The sequence below is a fragment of the Melanaphis sacchari genome, unplaced genomic scaffold (genome assembly GCF_002803265.2).
Source record: "Melanaphis sacchari strain LSU unplaced genomic scaffold, SCAv2.0 Contig65_pilon_pilon, whole genome shotgun sequence".
In the NCBI taxonomy this organism is placed as follows: domain Eukaryota; kingdom Metazoa; phylum Arthropoda; class Insecta; order Hemiptera; family Aphididae; genus Melanaphis; species Melanaphis sacchari.
In genome coordinates this window covers 977,274-994,698 of record NW_020271469.1, presented here as the reverse complement: position 1 = coordinate 994,698, position 17,425 = coordinate 977,274, and the positions used below count along the sequence as shown (strand labels likewise).

The window sequence follows — 17,425 nt, the reverse complement described above, 5'->3', positions numbered from 1 at the left end:
TATTATTATAACTTATTGTGTGGCCAAAAGTTAAATCACTATTATTTTATAGTTACCTTAAGAGTTAAGATAAAAATACATTAAAAAAAAAAACAAACAAATAAGTTTTAGAATAGCACAATTTTTTAAAAAAATTCTTTGAAAAACTATTTTTTCCACTTGAAAATAACATGTGCCTAAACAAAAAAAACTATATCTCGTAAAATATACAAAAAATACTAGTAATCAATATTTCTTAATTGCATCTTGTATATGTTGTTGTCTATGTGTGCCATCACAAAATGGTCGATGAGATGTTTGTTTACAATTGCATAACCAATATTCTTTGGTTTCTGCTACTTGAACTCGAACTGGTTTCATTGTTATTCGAAATTTTTGATTTTTATGAGTACCATCACAAAATGGCTGAAATTAAATAAATACTTATATTAATATTTTTTGTTAATAATAATAATAATAGAATTACAGTGTGTTATTTTAATTTAAGTTAACAATGCATTAAGTTTATGTATAAATCCGTGCATACCTGTTGTCGACTCATACCGCAAGAACACCAATTATACTTTTTGTCTTTCTCTAGTGTAATTTTAAATGGTCTTTTATCATAAATTACACCTAATTGCTTTTGTTGTGCTGCTGTATAGATGTCTTCTAATAAGTTTTTTGGTAGTATTTCATCTATTTTCTTAGAATAAACTCTCTGGAAAAATATTTAAAATTAATAAATAAAACTATCAATAACTATTAAGATTTATATGTTTTTTTTCCATTCATGAAAGATTATGTTTGGAACAAGGTTAGTGAAGATAAGTAGTTTTTATAATACTATATAAATGTATTTTTCTACATAAACAATTTTTTATATTAGTAAAAATAATTTATATGTTTTATGTGATTACAGTACATTGGTCAATGTAACAAAAATTACATTTTTATTTGTTTAAAATAATGATAATTAGTTTTGATAATTTAAATAACATAAAAATGTCTGGGTTGTAAATATTTGTAGCAAAGTGAAATAGCCATAATTATTAATTGAGGTACTTACAGATTTATTGGAAATAATTAATACAATATACATACAATTCAATTTTTTTTTTTTTTAAATAAAAAGAAGTTTGAATTACTGATAAATTAATTATACAAGGTAAAATATGTAAGAGGATTCAAGCAAAAAAAAAACAAAACATGTTAATTAAAAATATAACTAATTTCAAATAAAAATAATTAATAATATATAACATTAGTTTGAAACAAGATGAGTAAGATAGCAAGATATGCCTTTTAGCCTTGTATTTAGATAGTGTGCAAATATTTAATTTTCAAAATTAAATAAAAATATTAATATTTAATACTGTATGATTTTTTTAAAATGTATAACAGCTTTTGTTAAATAACTACTTCTTGATAATATGAAAATTATTATTTTAAATGGTTGAGGAATATTTTTTATTTTTTTTGTGTTGTTTAAAATTTTCATATAATTACTAATCCACATGGTATTTAATATTCAAAACTAAAATACTTTATACAAAAATAATAGATTTAAAAAACGGTTCATACAAAAATATGACTTAATTCATTGATAATAGAAAATAGCAATAATTAATAATTACTACTGGATAAATCATAACATTTTTTTTTGTAGTTGCATACTCACATAATTCATTAATGGTTTAATTTTGTACGTCAACTTGCTAATATTCAGTAACATATTTAATTTAGTTTTAATAATTACAAAAAATGACAATTGATCCCCGACACGGAATCGACAACCATTAACACAAGTAAACAGAATTACTGCAAATAATACTGCAAGTTAGTAATTCGGTTTAGGCATCAAGAGTACAAAGAATGCTGGTACGTTTTATGGACAAAAATACAAAATCCTTAAAGAAATAAGATTTAATATTAAATAGTTGTAATAGCACGATTATATCATGAAAATATATTCTGCTGTGCAAAACACTAGTGATGATAAGCGATAAGCCGATAAACGATAACAGTGGCTGACAGGGATGAACGTAGTGACGGCTAACGAAATGCCTCATTTATTGATGACTTGTGTTCATACTTCGCAGATTGAGTCAGTGACCTCATCGCACTCCGCTCCGACTATTCGACTCCCTTCTCCATAGTTCCCATTTTCTCAGACACACAGCGCTTGTAAAACATCTGTTTTAGTGAGAGACTCTTCGCGATGATTAGTATTTTTCTTTGATGTTTTGTATATTTCGTTTATTTTTTTAAAACCTATATGACTACACAATATTGCTGTTAGCAGTTTGCCCACAAAACATCGATCTACCCTATCCGGTCGCTTTGTACTGCAGACACGTCCGACCTTACACGTTGTTCCCAATCATTATTAATCATTGTTGGTGCTTTGTTATTCATCATCGACATAAAGACAAAACATTAAACTATAGAAAGTCAATAAATATATAGTTATGAGTGGCTTAACTCCCGAAGAGGTAAGAAACATTTGATACAGCTTAAAGCTTAAAATTATTTGTGTCTTAACCAACAGTAATAAGTACTTATACAGGGCACACAAAATGATTAGTTAAGCAGTGTATACTCGAATTTGATGTTGAATATAAAACATTTTTTAATGACAAATTTGCACAATCTAGATATTATTTTATAAACAATTGTTGAATACTTTATTGCAATTTCTGCTTAATGTCTGTCCATCATAAGTTTACTCTTTGGTCTTAATCATGGCCTATTTTGCATCCATGTAATTTAATTCATTAAAATAAATAGTATAATAATATAGTATTTATAGAATGTTGAATGCTAATGATTAAATTTACTTATAGATATAAATTATTTTATGTAAATGTATTAACAAAAATCCTTATGAAGATTAATGCAATTTATTATTACTAATGTTTCGACATTTTATGAATGTATTAGAAATATTATGATAAATTAATTAACAATGTAGATATTAAATAAAATTTATACTTAAAAGTGTATTACTGCATTATTTGAATAAATTATATTCAAATGAGTTATTAAAAAATTGTGTTATTTTCAATACTGATTATTTTAGAAGTGCTTATTATAAATTATCGTCAAATATAAATTTCATATATTATTTGAAAAATAAATTATAAATTTTGATAAGCAATATTAGATAAAATCTGTCAAATAAATATAATTGTATTAGACAATTTTAAAGTTTTATCTTGTCATAATAAATTTAAAGTAGGTGATTACTTTTTATTTACATTAAAAAAATTATACATATTTAAGTAAAAGTTCTGATTAAGAGCACAAAGGCTCCCGTGGTTTAATACTCCATAAATGTTTATAATACCCTTATTCTACAATAATAAAATAAGTATTATAAAAATCATTATTTATGGACTTATGGTACCAATCAATGATCATATTAATTATTACATCAGATCATAGTCGCAAGAAGAAAATTACATATAATTAAATAATTATTTTTATGGAAAGTTTAACAATTTAGATATAACTCTTTGTTAGTAAATTGGATTGTTGGTAATCTGTATTATAGGCTAGTTATGTTTTGTTATGAAACAACTGAAATATATTATTATTGATTTGTAATATTACGTATTTATTTTTCATTATGGTATGTAATATTATAAAGTGTCTTTTGTCTTTTCAATTTCTTTTTTTTAACAATGTAAGGTTGAAAAAATTTGTATTCATTAGTTGATTAATTGTGGTGAAGTGAAGTTGTTTCCTTATGTATGTTTCCGCATGTATGTTCAAGATCAGTATTATTTTTTGTTATAGATAAGGAGACGTCGCTTAGCACGTTTAGCTGCTGTAAATACAACAAGAGTTCCAACACCAACAGTATCTGATGTTATTCCACAACAGATTCCACAATGTAACATCAATTATTTGAACACTGTTCATATAAATTATTCTAAAATACTATATTTTGTTTTACTTATTGCAGTGCCCACAAAAATAACGTTTGCAACACAGACAATTAAAACTGAGTTAAAAGATTTACCCATGGAAGTTGAAAAAAGTGGTACTAATGTAGAGATCAAAAACAATGTCGTTTCTCCAATTAAAACCCCTGGACCATCAACAATTATTGCTCCAGAAGAGGATTCAGGATTTGAAAATATGGAAGTTGATGAAAAGGAATCTAATTTTCAAGAAAGCATCACAAGGAAAAGACCATTGGAATTACCAGTGGTAATCTTTTAAAAATAAAATATGTTTTTATAATTTCTTTTAATTGTTTATTCATATTTTAGAATATTCCCAAAGAAGATATAACCTTTGTTGTGGTTTTAAAAGTGTTGGATGTATCTTGGAGTGATGAAAGTAAAGGTTTATTTTTGCCAGAATTAGCCGCTTATATGGAAAATGAAAAAAAGCAGAATTATGAGTCTTTTGAAATACCAGTAAGTATTATTTATCTAATCATTAATTGATATTAAATTATAACAATATGTATAAATGAAAAGGTCCAAAAATAAAATTTTGTGAAATGTGCATTTTCACATTGTGTTTATGTATTTAGTATTGAACATTGTACTAGAAAATTACATTATTTATTTTTGTAGACAAAATTTGATAATTTTATCAGATTAGGTATTAGTCATTTCCAAAAGAAAAAATAAGTTATCAAATTCAAATTGATGTATTAAAAATATGTATTGTTCTATTTGTTAAAATTTTACTAATAATTCAATAAAATAATAATAAGAAGAAACAATTAAATAATCAGAAAATGTATTTAATAATCAAAAGATTTTGCTTTTTTTTCATTACTTTATCAGATGGTTCATTAATATTGTTGTGTAAACCAGCAGTTCTTAACTCTTTTGTAGCTATAACCATCTATCATGTCACCTATATTTTTGGTAATCCTTTAAATGATGTATATTATTATTTTGTATTGGTAACCTTAATAAAATTGTTGGTGAACCTTAGTTTGAGAATTGTTGCTTTAAAGTGTATACTCTTAATTAAGAGCAACCTCAAGTGATTATCAAGGTTAAAAATTCGGTTAGAACCATGCTTCCTTTACAAATCATTTGTTGTCAGTATTGTCGTATGCGACAATCGTCAACACTGCACACTATAATGAGTAAAATCTCTTTAATGTGTTAATCTTAGAAAAATGCGATCTAGGCTGTTATTCTAATAATTAAGTAATGTTTTCAACTATGTGTCATCTCATATGTTCACACGTTAAGTATGAACATTTTTGTTGCCATTCACAGTAACCTGCCACTGTAAGTTACTCTTATTTGAGACAGAGAAATATGTTTTTAAAACTGTTGGGTAAGTTTCATCATAAAAATGTAACTACAACTTACCTGTTGTACTAATGTATGAAGATTTTTAACTTAATTAAATACAACCAATAAATTAATTGAAGGATTTTGAAGTATTTTACTAAATTTCAGTATTAACTGAAGAATGGATGCATTCTGTCATTGCTAAATAATTCCTTTGACTTTAACTTCAGGTAAATGGCTACTTTATTAACTTCAATGATTGTTTTTATAATAATTGAATAGTTTCCTTAAATTGCCAATATTGCCACTGCTTTATCCATCTGATAGTTAAATAAGAGTTTAACTTTTTAATTTTGAAATAATAATGTTTTGGATATTTTTAAAAATTGCATTACTTAGTTTATATAATTGTAAATTATTTTATGATATTAAAGAAATCAAATATAATTTAATTACATCGAGAAAACAATTAGTGTACTTACATTTTTTTAGTGTGGTAGGACAAAATTTGAGTGATGTAAGGTAAATGCCTTATAATAGTAATGCATGTTAAATACAATTTAAAAAATTTATTAAAATATAAAAACTTCTATTAAATTCCTGGTTCCCATAATGAAGGTAGCTATTCTATAAATTAAATTAAATTAATGAAAATTATTTAAGATTAAAAATAAAATATTATGAATATGTCTTTTATTGGCTTATTAAGAGATTAGTTCTTATAATTTATATTATGTTGATTTTTATTTATATATTTTAGAATATTATAAGCATGGCTATTCAAGAAGCTCTTAGCTTAGTTGGAAAAAAGTCTAAGCTTTCTCAGATAAATGATAAACTTGATAAATTTGTCGTAGACTATTATGAAAATTCACACACAGCTGCAGGATTAAAATATTTGTTTGATTGCTATGATCGTATTGAAGAAGAAAAACGTCAATATCCTAAAGTAAAAATATTTTTTCACTCATTATTTGTATTAATTTATTAACTACTTTTATCTTTTATAGAGGAGTAGTACTCCTAAAGTTTCATCAATATTGACCAACTTACGTTCACAGTGTGTAAATCATTGTGTTATGTTGCTTACTCAAGAATGGATAATGGATGATAGAGAGTGGGTTCGATGTTTGACATCTATGCATTCGCCTCTTACACAATATTTGTTGAGGGGTAAAGTACCTAGAGGTTTTATGAATGAAATATTGAATCGTGCAGCTATGAATCAAGATTTAATGGAAAAAGTAAGTTAACAGTATTTATGTTAATCTTATGAACTTAAAGATCATACTTCTTTTTTTTTAGATTTTTATTCCAATATTACAACATCTACATCGTTTGATGCAAACTGCTAGTTTTGTTGGCTCTACACATCGTAAACCCATTGAAGTGCTTAATGAACTTACTTCGCTACCTTTGTTTGCATCCAAAAATACTTTACCTATATGTACTTTAATAGTTAAAATAGTAAGTCAGAGTTAAAAGTTGTTATTTTATTTTTTTTTAAAATATATATTTATATTTTTAGAAACAATTTATGCCAATACAAATAACTCCAAGTGGTGGCCGTGAGCTATCTTATACATCATATTTAGGACCATTTCTTTCAGTTTCATTGTTTGCCGAAGATGACCCTAAAGTAATTGACAAATTATTAAATTTTACTTCATTATCAGACAAAACTGGGTTAATTGGAACTCTGAGACAAGAATTACAAACTACTCGTGTAAGTAATTAAATTAGTAAAATGATGGAATTGTAATAATACAAAAGTTAGATTTTTTATTTTATTTATTATCTAAATGATTAGTTATAAGAAGGTTGTTCTAAAATAAAAAAAATGTACTTTTTCTAGACAATTTGTTTATATAATTTTTTTTTTTTTATGCTAGTGTAGTAGAATTAAATTGTTAATATATAAATCGACATTTGTAATGAAGGCTTTATTTTGAGTTAATCATTAACTTGTATTTATTTTATATATAAAAAAAAAAAAAAAAAAAAATGAAATTACCTTACCGTTATTATTCAAATTGCTTGTTCATATATTTTAATACTCGAGGTAATTTGTTTAGATTAACACATGACATGTTTATATATTATGTAGTTTAACATAGATACATAGGAAGTAATGCAGGGTTGTATTATTAATAATCCATTCAATTTTTTACTATATAATTAAATTAATCAATTTGTCATGCAATCCGGCTTAAGTATACTTAAAGCATGGTTATATAGAGGGCACTTTTTCTTAACTTAAATAAGTAGTTATTAAGTAGCTATGAATCCTTTTCCATAGTTGATTTTATACAGCAGTGGTCGGCAATAGGCGGCCCACGGGCCAAATCCGGCTCGTGAAGGAAAAATAATTGGACCACAAAAAATATTTTTTTTTTAATAATGCTGATTTTCCACACATAATATGTATTTTATCTATTTTATGATGTATTTAGAGATTACGATGGTGCTTATAGTTTATTACTATTTACAATAATAGTTGCGATAACACAACAATTATTAACTAATATCTGAGTTTTTAGTTTTTACTGGCCCTCAATTTTTTTTTTTTTTTGATTTTCTGGACCTCCATAGAATTTAATTGCAGACACCTGTTATACAGTATATATAAATATATCTTTTGTTATAGTATAGTGTAATATATGATTTTTAGATATAAAAATAATAAATGATTTTAGTTTTAGTAAACACTTAAATGTGTTTATAAAAATTAAATAATTTACTTGGAATTATTATTTTTTAGAATGAGTTGAACAAAATTATTTATAATTTGGTTGTAAATTCGTGTTCACGAGATACAACATTGGATTATATTTCTAAAATGTTAGTATATAATGAGAAACGTTGTAAAATGCGTGTAGACGAGCGAACAATTGCTGGTGATGGTTTCATGTTGAATTTATTATCTGCTTTACAAGAGTTATCAGTGAAGGTAATTGATGAATTATTTCCTAAATTCTATCAGTTATTTTATAAGCTTATAATTTTTAGATCAAATTGGATAAAGTTGATCCAATGTATATGTTTAATTCCAAACATTCATTAATCGATTTATCATCAGACACAAGACTGAAATTTACATCTCAAGAAGCTGCTGATTGGATCTCATCATGTATATTTATAAATTATAGTTTTATATCATTTAATTTTTATTTATTTATTTATTTTTTTATTTACAGTACAACCTCTTAAAGATGTAAAGTTTTCCACTCGATGTTGGTTTTTAACATTATATTGTCATCATGTAGCTTTAATACCATCTTTCACTAAACATACTAGGAGATATAGAACTGTAAGAGATCTCCAGAAATTGGTAAGTATAATAAATTATTATTTTAACTGTTAATTATTAAATAACTTTATGCTTTGTTTAAATAAATGTTGTAGATTGATGAAGTAGCAAATTCAGAATCAGAATGGAAGAATAACCCCACATTAGCTACAAGAAATAAAGAATTAATGAAGAAATGGAGAATGCAGCTTAAGGTAACATAATCTTTTTATTTTGTATAAACTTAATACCAATGTAACATTTAACATTAATGATTTTGTAGAAACTATTAAAAAGTAAATCATGTGGAGAAATAGTGTTATACGATCCATCTCTTATAACACGGTGTATTGTATTTTATTCAACGGTTGCTGAATTTATGCTATCTATTCATCAAGGTTCCCATTTCGTCCCAAATACTGAAATAAAGTTTCGTGATGAAGTTCCAGTAATATTAGCTGCTACTCCAGAATGGTTTGTTGAAGATATTGCAGACTTCCTATTATTCATCCTGCAGTAAGTAATTCTATTAAGTGTATACGAGGATCAATAATATGGTATTGTAATTTTATTTTAGATATGCTCCCAAAGCCATTGAATTCAAGTTCTTTGATAAATTGTTAACATGGATTCTTGTTTGTATTTGTTCTCCGGCTGCTTTTAAAAATCCTTATCTTATAGCAAAACTTATTGAAGTTTTATTTGTATTAAATCCAAGTATTCAACCAAAGACCGAAGTTTTGAATAATATGATGATGAGCCATCCACTTTCAATCTCTCACCTTCCTTCTGCTCTAATGAAGTTCTATACAGGTATTTTTGTCGCTTATATTAATATAAAAATTTTCTTAAACTGTTATTTTTTTTATTTTTTTTGCAGTAATTGAATCTACTGGAGCAAGCTCGGAATTTTATGATAAATTTACTATACGTTACCATATTAGTTTGATCCTCAAAAGTATGTGGGAAAGTCCTATGCATAGAAGTTCAGTTATTGCAGAATCCAAGTATGTCATTATATAAATAAAAATGTTTAATATTAATATTAATATTAATTTTTTTTTTTAAATTTGTTATGGTAGGACTGGAATACAATTTGTGAAATTTGTGAATATGTTGATAAATGACACTACATTCTTGTTGGATGAGAGTTTAGAGTCGTTAAAGCGTATCCATGAAGTACAAGAACAAATGGCAGACACGGCTACTTGGAATAATTTACCTGAAGATGTTCAGCAATCTCGAAATAGACAGCTTTCTGCTGATGAACGACAATGCCGGTTTGTGAAAATTATTTCTATTTCTACTTTTTAAGCATTCTACTGATGTTATTATTATGATTTTTTAGTTCCTATTTAACTTTGGCACAAGAGACTGTAGATATGTTCCATTATCTTACAAAGGATATCAAAGAACCATTTATGCGACCTGAATTAGTTAATCGGCTTACAGCTATGTTGAATTTCAATTTACAGCAATTATGTGGTCCTAAATGTAAAAATTTAAAAGTCAAAGCACCAGAAAATTATGGTTGGGAGCCTAGGAGGTTGCTTAAGCAATTGATTGATATTTATTTACATTTGGATTGTGAAGAGTTTGCTGCAGCTATTGCTGCTGATGAAGTAATTTTCTGTTAATTAATTATATTTATTCTTTTTATTAAGTACTTGACTAATGATTTTTTAAAATAATATAGCGATCATTTAGAATAGAATTATTTGAAGATGCAGCAAACCGAATGTTGAGAGTTTTAAATTCATCAAAAATCGAAGCAATGCAATTTCAAAGTTTGGCTATTAAGGCAAATGAAGTATCTATTCAAAATATTAAAAAAGAAGTTGATTTTAATGATGCTCCTGATGAATTTAGAGGTTTTATCATATAATATTTTGTGAAGTTTTAAAATATTTATAAGTATTCTTAAATTTCAGATCCATTGATGGATACTTTGATGGATGATCCAGTCACATTACCGAGTAGTGGAAAAGTCATGGATCGATCAGTTATAATTCGTCATTTATTAAATTCACAAACAGATCCATTTAACCGACAACCTTTAAGTGAAGATGATTTAACTCCTGGTAATGTTTTTAAATTATTTATTGGTTAATAACTTGCTTTTTTAATGTTACTTTATTTTTTGAAACCAGAAAGTCGAATAAAATTAGTAATTTTTCATTAACTGTGGATATAGATTGTTTCAATATGGGCTTTTACATAAGTACAGGTTTAAGCAATCAATTCATGCCAGTTATGAATATTTTCTTATTATTTTAATGTTAAATTAAAACAATTATGTTTTAATGATAAAATAATTAATGACTAATTTGTGATTTCATAATATAATGTCTATAATTTATTATTTATCTGATAGATACAAATATATCATGTAGAAGGTAATAATTAAGTTAATACAGTTAATGTTTCAATTAATCAGTTTTTCACCTAATATTCATTATGATACATACATGTATAACTTTTAATTAAAAAAATATTGATTTAACCACTACAATGTTAGTTTACCTGTATATTAGAAAAAATAATTATTTTTACTTAGTCTTTCTATTAAACGACAAATTTTTCTGGTCATTGTAACTAAATCTCATAAGTGTTTATGTAACTTGTTGACAAGGAAAGGGTAATATTTTTGGTTTATTATTTATTTTTTATAAAGATAATTTATTAGAATTGGTTATGATTCAAGTTATAAGATAAAATTTTCTAATTAAATATGGACATATATTAGCAGAAAAATATTTAGCCATTTTGCGAGTTGAATATAAACAAACATAAATATCAAATGATTATACTTGTACAGTATTTATTTTAGTAGACAAAAATTCAAACAAATATTTTTTTTCCTATCAGATAGGTGATGACATATTACTAGAAATTATTTTCTTCACCTAACTTTTAAAGTTTTCTGTAGTCCATCTTATACACATATTATAGAAAAAAATCATGTTTAGCAAAATAATTTATAATTTGAGCACTTTATTCATAAACAAACCATTATTGAGTTTATTGGAAATAAAAAAGTTTAACTTGTCTTTATATTATATTAGTATAAAAGCATAGATCAATAATGTTTTTGATAGTTATTAGTTTATTATAATTTCAAAGATAATTCAGTTTTTAGTAGGCTTTTGGCCAACTTCATTTAATTAACTAATTATTCAGTTTTACCCATAAATTAAATTGACAGTAGTGAAATATAGGTACTTTAAAATTAATTGGAATATTTAATGTGGTATTATCTTAATAAGTGTTACGGTTGTTACAGAATTAAAATATAAAATAATATGAACTTTAAGAGAATATGACACAAGAATTTAAATTTTTAAGCAAGTTATATGGTAAAATATTATAATTTAAAATGTTCATTATAAATTAAAAAATATCACAAAATTTGATGTTTTAAAACAGATAATATTTTAACCATTAAACTTGATTAGAGCCATTAGAAGTCAATTCACTCGAATTACAAAGCTAACAACACAAAATTGGTTTTGCTAAATGCAAAACCAATTTTGTGTTTTATGATTTTAAATATGTAAATAAAAAATGGGGTTTTGTGTTGTTGCTTAAGGTTATGGATTTTGGATCACTATTTTCTTAAAATTTCAAAACATTTTTACTATCTATTCCTTTAATAAAAATAATTTTTAAATGTACTTAGTAATATTATTATATAATAAATAACTAAATGTATTTCAATTTTTAAAATCTGTCTATATAATTTTTTAGAGTTTTAAAAATCAATTTTATATTAAAATTATTTTTATTTATAGCTACGGATCTGAAAGAAAAAATTCAAAGATGGAGAATAGAAAAGCTAAAAGCATTATCTCAAAAACCTCAACAATAAGGAAAGAAATATTTAGTGAAATATATAAATGATATTATGATAATAATTAAAACCAATAATAATATTAAATTTAATGTAATGTATCCAAATAAAATCACTTTTAATATTTATCTCTAGTTTTAATTATACTATTTATTTATGTGATAAAAGAATGTGTTCTTAACACTATTAAAAGACTAAGATAATACTTATAAAATCCATGCATTATATGTATATTATATAAAATCATACGTATCATAATATATGTATTAAATTGATTAATTTAATGCCAGTTTGGTGAATCTAAAATTTGTATTTATGAAGATAATTGTTGATAAATATTACACGCACAAATTTAAATAAAGTTATCTATAAGTTTATTATGATTTGTAAAAAATGTATTGACAATTTTCTTTTTGTATAATTATTTAATTTAAAAAAAATTGTACAAAATCTTCAAACGTACTTATGCTTATGTTGTAAATAATTTAAGAATATAAACTATGATAAAATGTTTTTTATTATTATTAGTTACACCTTTATACATATACAATATTTACTAAGGAAAATAATCTACTACAAAATTTAAATTGACTATAGATGACTAGTTCTTATTAGACTAAACTGTTATTGTAATAAATATATAATATTTCATTTCATAAATGTATAAATACATAAATGTTTATTTTTTTTTGTATGCAAAGTACATTTTTTTTTTTTTTTTGAGTTGGCAGTCTTAAATTCAACACTTTAAAATTACATTATTATTATTTAAGTATATTATTACAGTAGTATTTTATACATGTTGTGATATGTTATTTTCAGTAAATTTTAATAATGTACAGTTTAATTTAATCGTTGTTTTTTCACCTTCGTATTTTCTCTAACTCTCTAACTATAAGTCGAATGCTTATATTATTATGGGCAGCAGAAAAAATAATCGTATAACATCTTCCTCGGATGCACTATTTCTCCTGGCGCCATCAGACGACATTGCTCTCTTGGGCTGTGGCATACCTGGGAGAAGGGCTTTCCGTCTTTTCAGGAACTGGTGGTATGTCGGATTTGACCTAGTTGATAGAAAATTCAATTAGCAAGATTCATTAACAACCGTATGCAGTAATGCGATATTGTAACATTATTCACCTTCAGGTCGCCGTCCAGAAAAAATCCGATTTGATGATATTCCTTGCCGGACCGCGGTTTCAATGTAGTTTTGGCCTGTCTTCCGCACCTATACCAACAACGCACAGGTTATACAATATAACGTCGAATATCATCAAAACAATAATCGACAGAGTAATAATTGTTTAAAATGATTAGAGATCGGAATAATATATATTCTGTTAAAATACAAGATAGGTGGTGTAATACAAAGTCGTATACCTAGTTCCCACTTACATGGATGTAGCGGCGAACATATTTATGTACCGTAAGTTACGGTTACGGTCCATAACAGAATTCGGTCTCTACCTGCGTGACATGTAATGTCACTACGAAACGTAACAGAGTTTGGTACTACGTGCGTATAAAAAATTTAATAATAATAAAAAAAAAATGGATTATCGATCTTTGTAAAATATTTTAAATATTTTTTACGTAATATCATACAAATGTACAAGGTAATGTTATATATAATATGTTAATCGATGATTTGTTTTTTGTCTGAAATAATGCACATTAAAAAAAAAATAATAATTCCCCTTGGCGTTCGTTAATTTTTTTTAAAACCTGACGCGTATAAATTTTTACCACTATAACAATAATTGTTGCAGTTGTCAAATCTCTCTGCAATACGACAACAAAGCGCTTTTGCATTAATCACCGTTCGCTAGTACGTGGGGTACGCACTGTATGTTTATTTGAACCGAATCAACGAAGTATGTCGAAAACAAATTAATATATCGTTATATTAATGTGCTTATAAAAGGGCGTAAAATCTCACGTTGGTCTTTAGTTTTCCTATATTGATCGGTGCGTAAAACGAGTAAAACAACGCGTATAGTATTCAAAAACTTTCTATGGCAAACTAAATATAATGAGATAATATTATAATATAATAAGATGTGTACGTCCGTATCGGGTTTACCAAATATTTTTATTCTTCGATTAACGTAAACACGCCACGTGAATTGTAAAACGAAGGTCACAAACTCGGTTACCCGCACGGGCTCTTAAAAAAAATGTATAAATAAATCCCAAAATTCTGATCTCTAACCACGATGAAATTGCGCGTGAGATCGCCGAGTATACGGTCTTGAAAACATCGGATTAGCACTTCAGTAGTGACATGCACTCACCTTTGGTTTTCGTTGTTGGTGGTGTCCGACGAACTGTGCGAGGACAGCGACAGTGTCTCGATGTAGTCGCTCATGTCCGACGTGTAGCTGCTCGTGCTCTGTGAGTCTAAAAACGGCACGGCCGAGTTCCCTTCCGCGTGCACATTAAACCCTGCAACCGACGACAATAAAGTCACTATTAAGCGATTGTTCAGAATTTGTTAACTAAATAAAAAATTATCTGCCATTAAATTCGGGCATGGTAGAGACTGTTCGAAACGTTTTCAACATTTTGACGAATTATTATTTTAAAGCGAATGGGATTTTTTTTTTTTAGCCCTATGTGTTCGAGGGTTTGAGAACGTTATCTGCATTATTATTGCTATTATTAGGTAATATGTTTTTATAAATTTGATTGTACAGTGTACTACGGACGGAACCGAGGAATAGTATCTATACTTGTAATAACAAACATGGTCTCTTTTTCTGAGAATATAGTTATTTTGCTTGTGGATAGTGTTTACTCACCTAAGAATTATTTGACACATGATAAGGTTTCGATTGCTTAAAGCAAAATGCTATTTAAATTATTAGCTGAAAGTTCGAAACGATGACCAAAATCGTCATGAATATGTTTATTTCCTGGTTTTAGCTATGCAAAGTCCACTAATTATTATTACGTGTACAACCAATATAATATGACGCGCATCGTGTAGGTAACTTGGTTGGTATATTAAAACAATTTTTTGAAATCGGTCGATTTATATGAATAAAATAATATACCGTTGTGTTACTTGTTACTATGCACAACGAATCAAAAGCTTCTGAGAACCTGCAGAATGGACACCTGATAACCGTGTAGCTAAATAGCCTACTCATAACGCCGCGTGATTTATATTTGAAACGTATTAAAAAATATATTTACTTATAAGATTGGTATCGATAAATTGGACTCAACGATGGTACCGAAACGTCGAGATAAAGAAAAAATGAGGGTGAAATGAGTTGCCATATGATTACTGTTTTAAGTTTATTTGATAAGCGATTTGATTATTCTAACTCAATTTACTTCTCAAATTGTTCGTATTTTTATTTCGTACCTTTCAGTGATAACTGATAATATAATAATATATGCGTGTGACATGCCGTATTTTCTATATTACATTTATCGCACCTAACTACTTATAAAAAGGGAGTGACAATGCAAAATGGTACTAATTCCTATGTCAAAACGAATTATTGAAAACATACTATATATTTTTTTTCGATAAAAACGTGTCAAAACAAATTGTTTACAAACTATACGAAACGCATTATTTCCACAAATATTATCCTATTTAGTATTAACTTTAAATAAATAACGTAAAATTCACTTTTACAAATCAGCTCTAAAACAGAACGCACAATGTCCAGGTCGAAACAGAGCATTTTATTTTATAATTACGTATAATATATTATACTCTAAACTGATAACTTTTAATTGAAAACGGGTTTTGTTATTGTGTTAAATAGTTCACACAATCGGTAAGGCTCTATTCGTGTTGCCAATATTAACGCATAATACGTTATACGTTTTTTTTCGGAAATGAAGTCAATTACGAAAGAAGCGAAAACACGAGAATGGTATACCGGTTTTTTTCTAATTCTTACGTCGTGAACTTATTATTTAAAAAAAAACTATTGTGCTTTCGAAAATGTTTTTTTATCGATCTACCTTTTTAAGTGTTATTGCTTCTCTTAGTGACATTATTCATTTTTAATGTCGTATCTGAAGCATAAAATTCTTCGAAGTATTTCTTTGAGTATGAATAAAAATTTGGGCGAGTAGTTAATTAGTTAAACAAGACGTATTTACGTTTTAGAAGAAAGAAGTGGAGGACTATCGTTTTGAAGTGGTGCCCTCGTCACACTCACCTCTGCTCTCGTCTAAACTTGAAACACTCATAAGTAGCCTTAACCACTCGTGCAAATTTCGTTTTTATATTTATTTTGGAGTGTTTTTTTTTTTTTTTTTGTAAATATCGAATCAAAGTGCTTCGATGAATATTCCGTTTCGGAATAAGGAATTATTTTAACAACGCATTGTGTCGTGATTGAAAAAGAATAAAATAGGAACTAATAACGATAAAAATGCAACAATAACAACAACAACAACAACAACAACAACGCGCGTCGCGCTGACTTACTTTGGTCCTTTTTCAAGCACACGGGGACTTCGGCACCGGCCGACGACGATTTCATGGTGCTCGCGAACTTCTGGAACCTGAAGCCGAGCTCCTTGAGCCGGTCCGTGGATTTGGACCGCCTGGGCAGCGAACCGTGTACGCAACCGGCGATGGCCCCGCGGCCGCCGCACTCGACCGAACCGGCCGCGGCGGTACCGGCGGCCGCGGCCACGGTGCGCCTGTGTCGCATGGCCGACATGGCCGTGGTCAGCGGCAACTCGAACTCGGCAAGTCGGCGCCCCGGTAACGCAGCGAACCGGTGGACACGCCCGAGTCGTTGGAGCTGGACGAGTCGCGGTTGTTCTTGCACGGCACGCTCGACGACCGGCGGATGTGCACAGCGCGGTCTGCTGGTCGTCCGCGGCACGCTGCCGTCGGACGCGGTGGACGCGGTGGACGCGGCGCCCGCCAGTTGGCGATCTGGCTGGTCATGCTCTCGGCCGACGACGTGTGATCGAACACCCTAGGCCCGGCTGGACCGGTCCACGCGCCGCCGCGGATTCGTCGTCGCACCTCGACAGGTCGGCCAGATG

General features: G+C 27.9%; 2 protein-coding genes and 1 pseudogene across 3 annotated transcripts; 1 reads left to right on the top strand and 2 right to left on the bottom strand.

Annotated features, from left to right (window-relative positions):
* Nucleotides 1-101: 101 nt before the first annotated feature.
* LOC112600632 (CDGSH iron-sulfur domain-containing protein 3, mitochondrial) lies at nt 102-1,968 on the bottom strand. Its single transcript, XM_025347915.1, has 3 exons — nt 1,661-1,968; nt 527-700; nt 102-405 (listed from the first exon to the last, which is right to left on the bottom strand). Exons 1-3 carry the CDS (start codon nt 1,712-1,714, stop codon nt 226-228), a joined length of 408 nt encoding a protein of 135 aa, XP_025203700.1. The 5' UTR covers nt 1,715-1,968; the 3' UTR covers nt 102-225.
* Nucleotides 1,969-2,084: 116 nt separating this feature from the next.
* On the top strand, nt 2,085-12,622 carry LOC112600631 (ubiquitin conjugation factor E4 B). 2 transcript variants are annotated; one of them, XM_025347913.1, is made up of 20 exons: nt 2,085-2,474; nt 3,781-3,877; nt 3,950-4,197; nt 4,260-4,409; nt 6,013-6,201; nt 6,263-6,496; nt 6,558-6,719; nt 6,781-6,978; nt 8,014-8,202; nt 8,262-8,382; nt 8,450-8,583; nt 8,658-8,756; nt 8,825-9,057; nt 9,119-9,354; nt 9,422-9,548; nt 9,624-9,821; nt 9,890-10,163; nt 10,238-10,412; nt 10,473-10,622; nt 12,333-12,622. In XM_025347913.1, the coding sequence occupies exons 1-20, from the start codon at nt 2,451-2,453 to the stop codon at nt 12,407-12,409; spliced, it is 3,315 nt and encodes a 1,104-aa protein (XP_025203698.1). In that variant the 5' UTR covers nt 2,085-2,450; the 3' UTR covers nt 12,410-12,622. The 2 variants fall into 2 exon arrangements, with proteins under 2 accessions (XP_025203698.1, XP_025203699.1); XM_025347914.1 differs by lacking the exons at nt 2,085-2,474; nt 3,781-3,877; nt 3,950-4,197; nt 4,260-4,409 and adding an exon at nt 5,421-5,482.
* Nucleotides 12,623-13,179: 557 nt separating this feature from the next.
* The window catches only part of LOC112600504, a 225,553-nt pseudogene continuing 221,307 nt past the window's right edge, over nt 13,180-17,425 (bottom strand).

Coding starts and splice junctions, on each gene's coding strand:
- LOC112600632 (XM_025347915.1), bottom strand. CDS start 1,714: ATGTTACTGAATATTAGCAAGTTGACGTACAAAATTAAACCATTAATG. Junction 701..1,660: donor TTAAACCATTAATGAATTAT/GTGAGTATGCAA, acceptor ATATTTTTCCAG/AGAGTTTATTCTAAGAAAAT. Junction 406..526: donor GCGGTATGAGTCGACAACAG/GTATGCACGGAT, acceptor ATTTAATTTCAG/CCATTTTGTGATGGTACTCA.
- LOC112600631 (XM_025347913.1), top strand. CDS start 2,451: ATGAGTGGCTTAACTCCCGAAGAG. Junction 4,410..6,012: donor ATGAGTCTTTTGAAATACCA/GTAAGTATTATT, acceptor TATATATTTTAG/AATATTATAAGCATGGCTAT. Junction 8,203..8,261: donor TACAAGAGTTATCAGTGAAG/GTAATTGATGAA, acceptor TATAATTTTTAG/ATCAAATTGGATAAAGTTGA.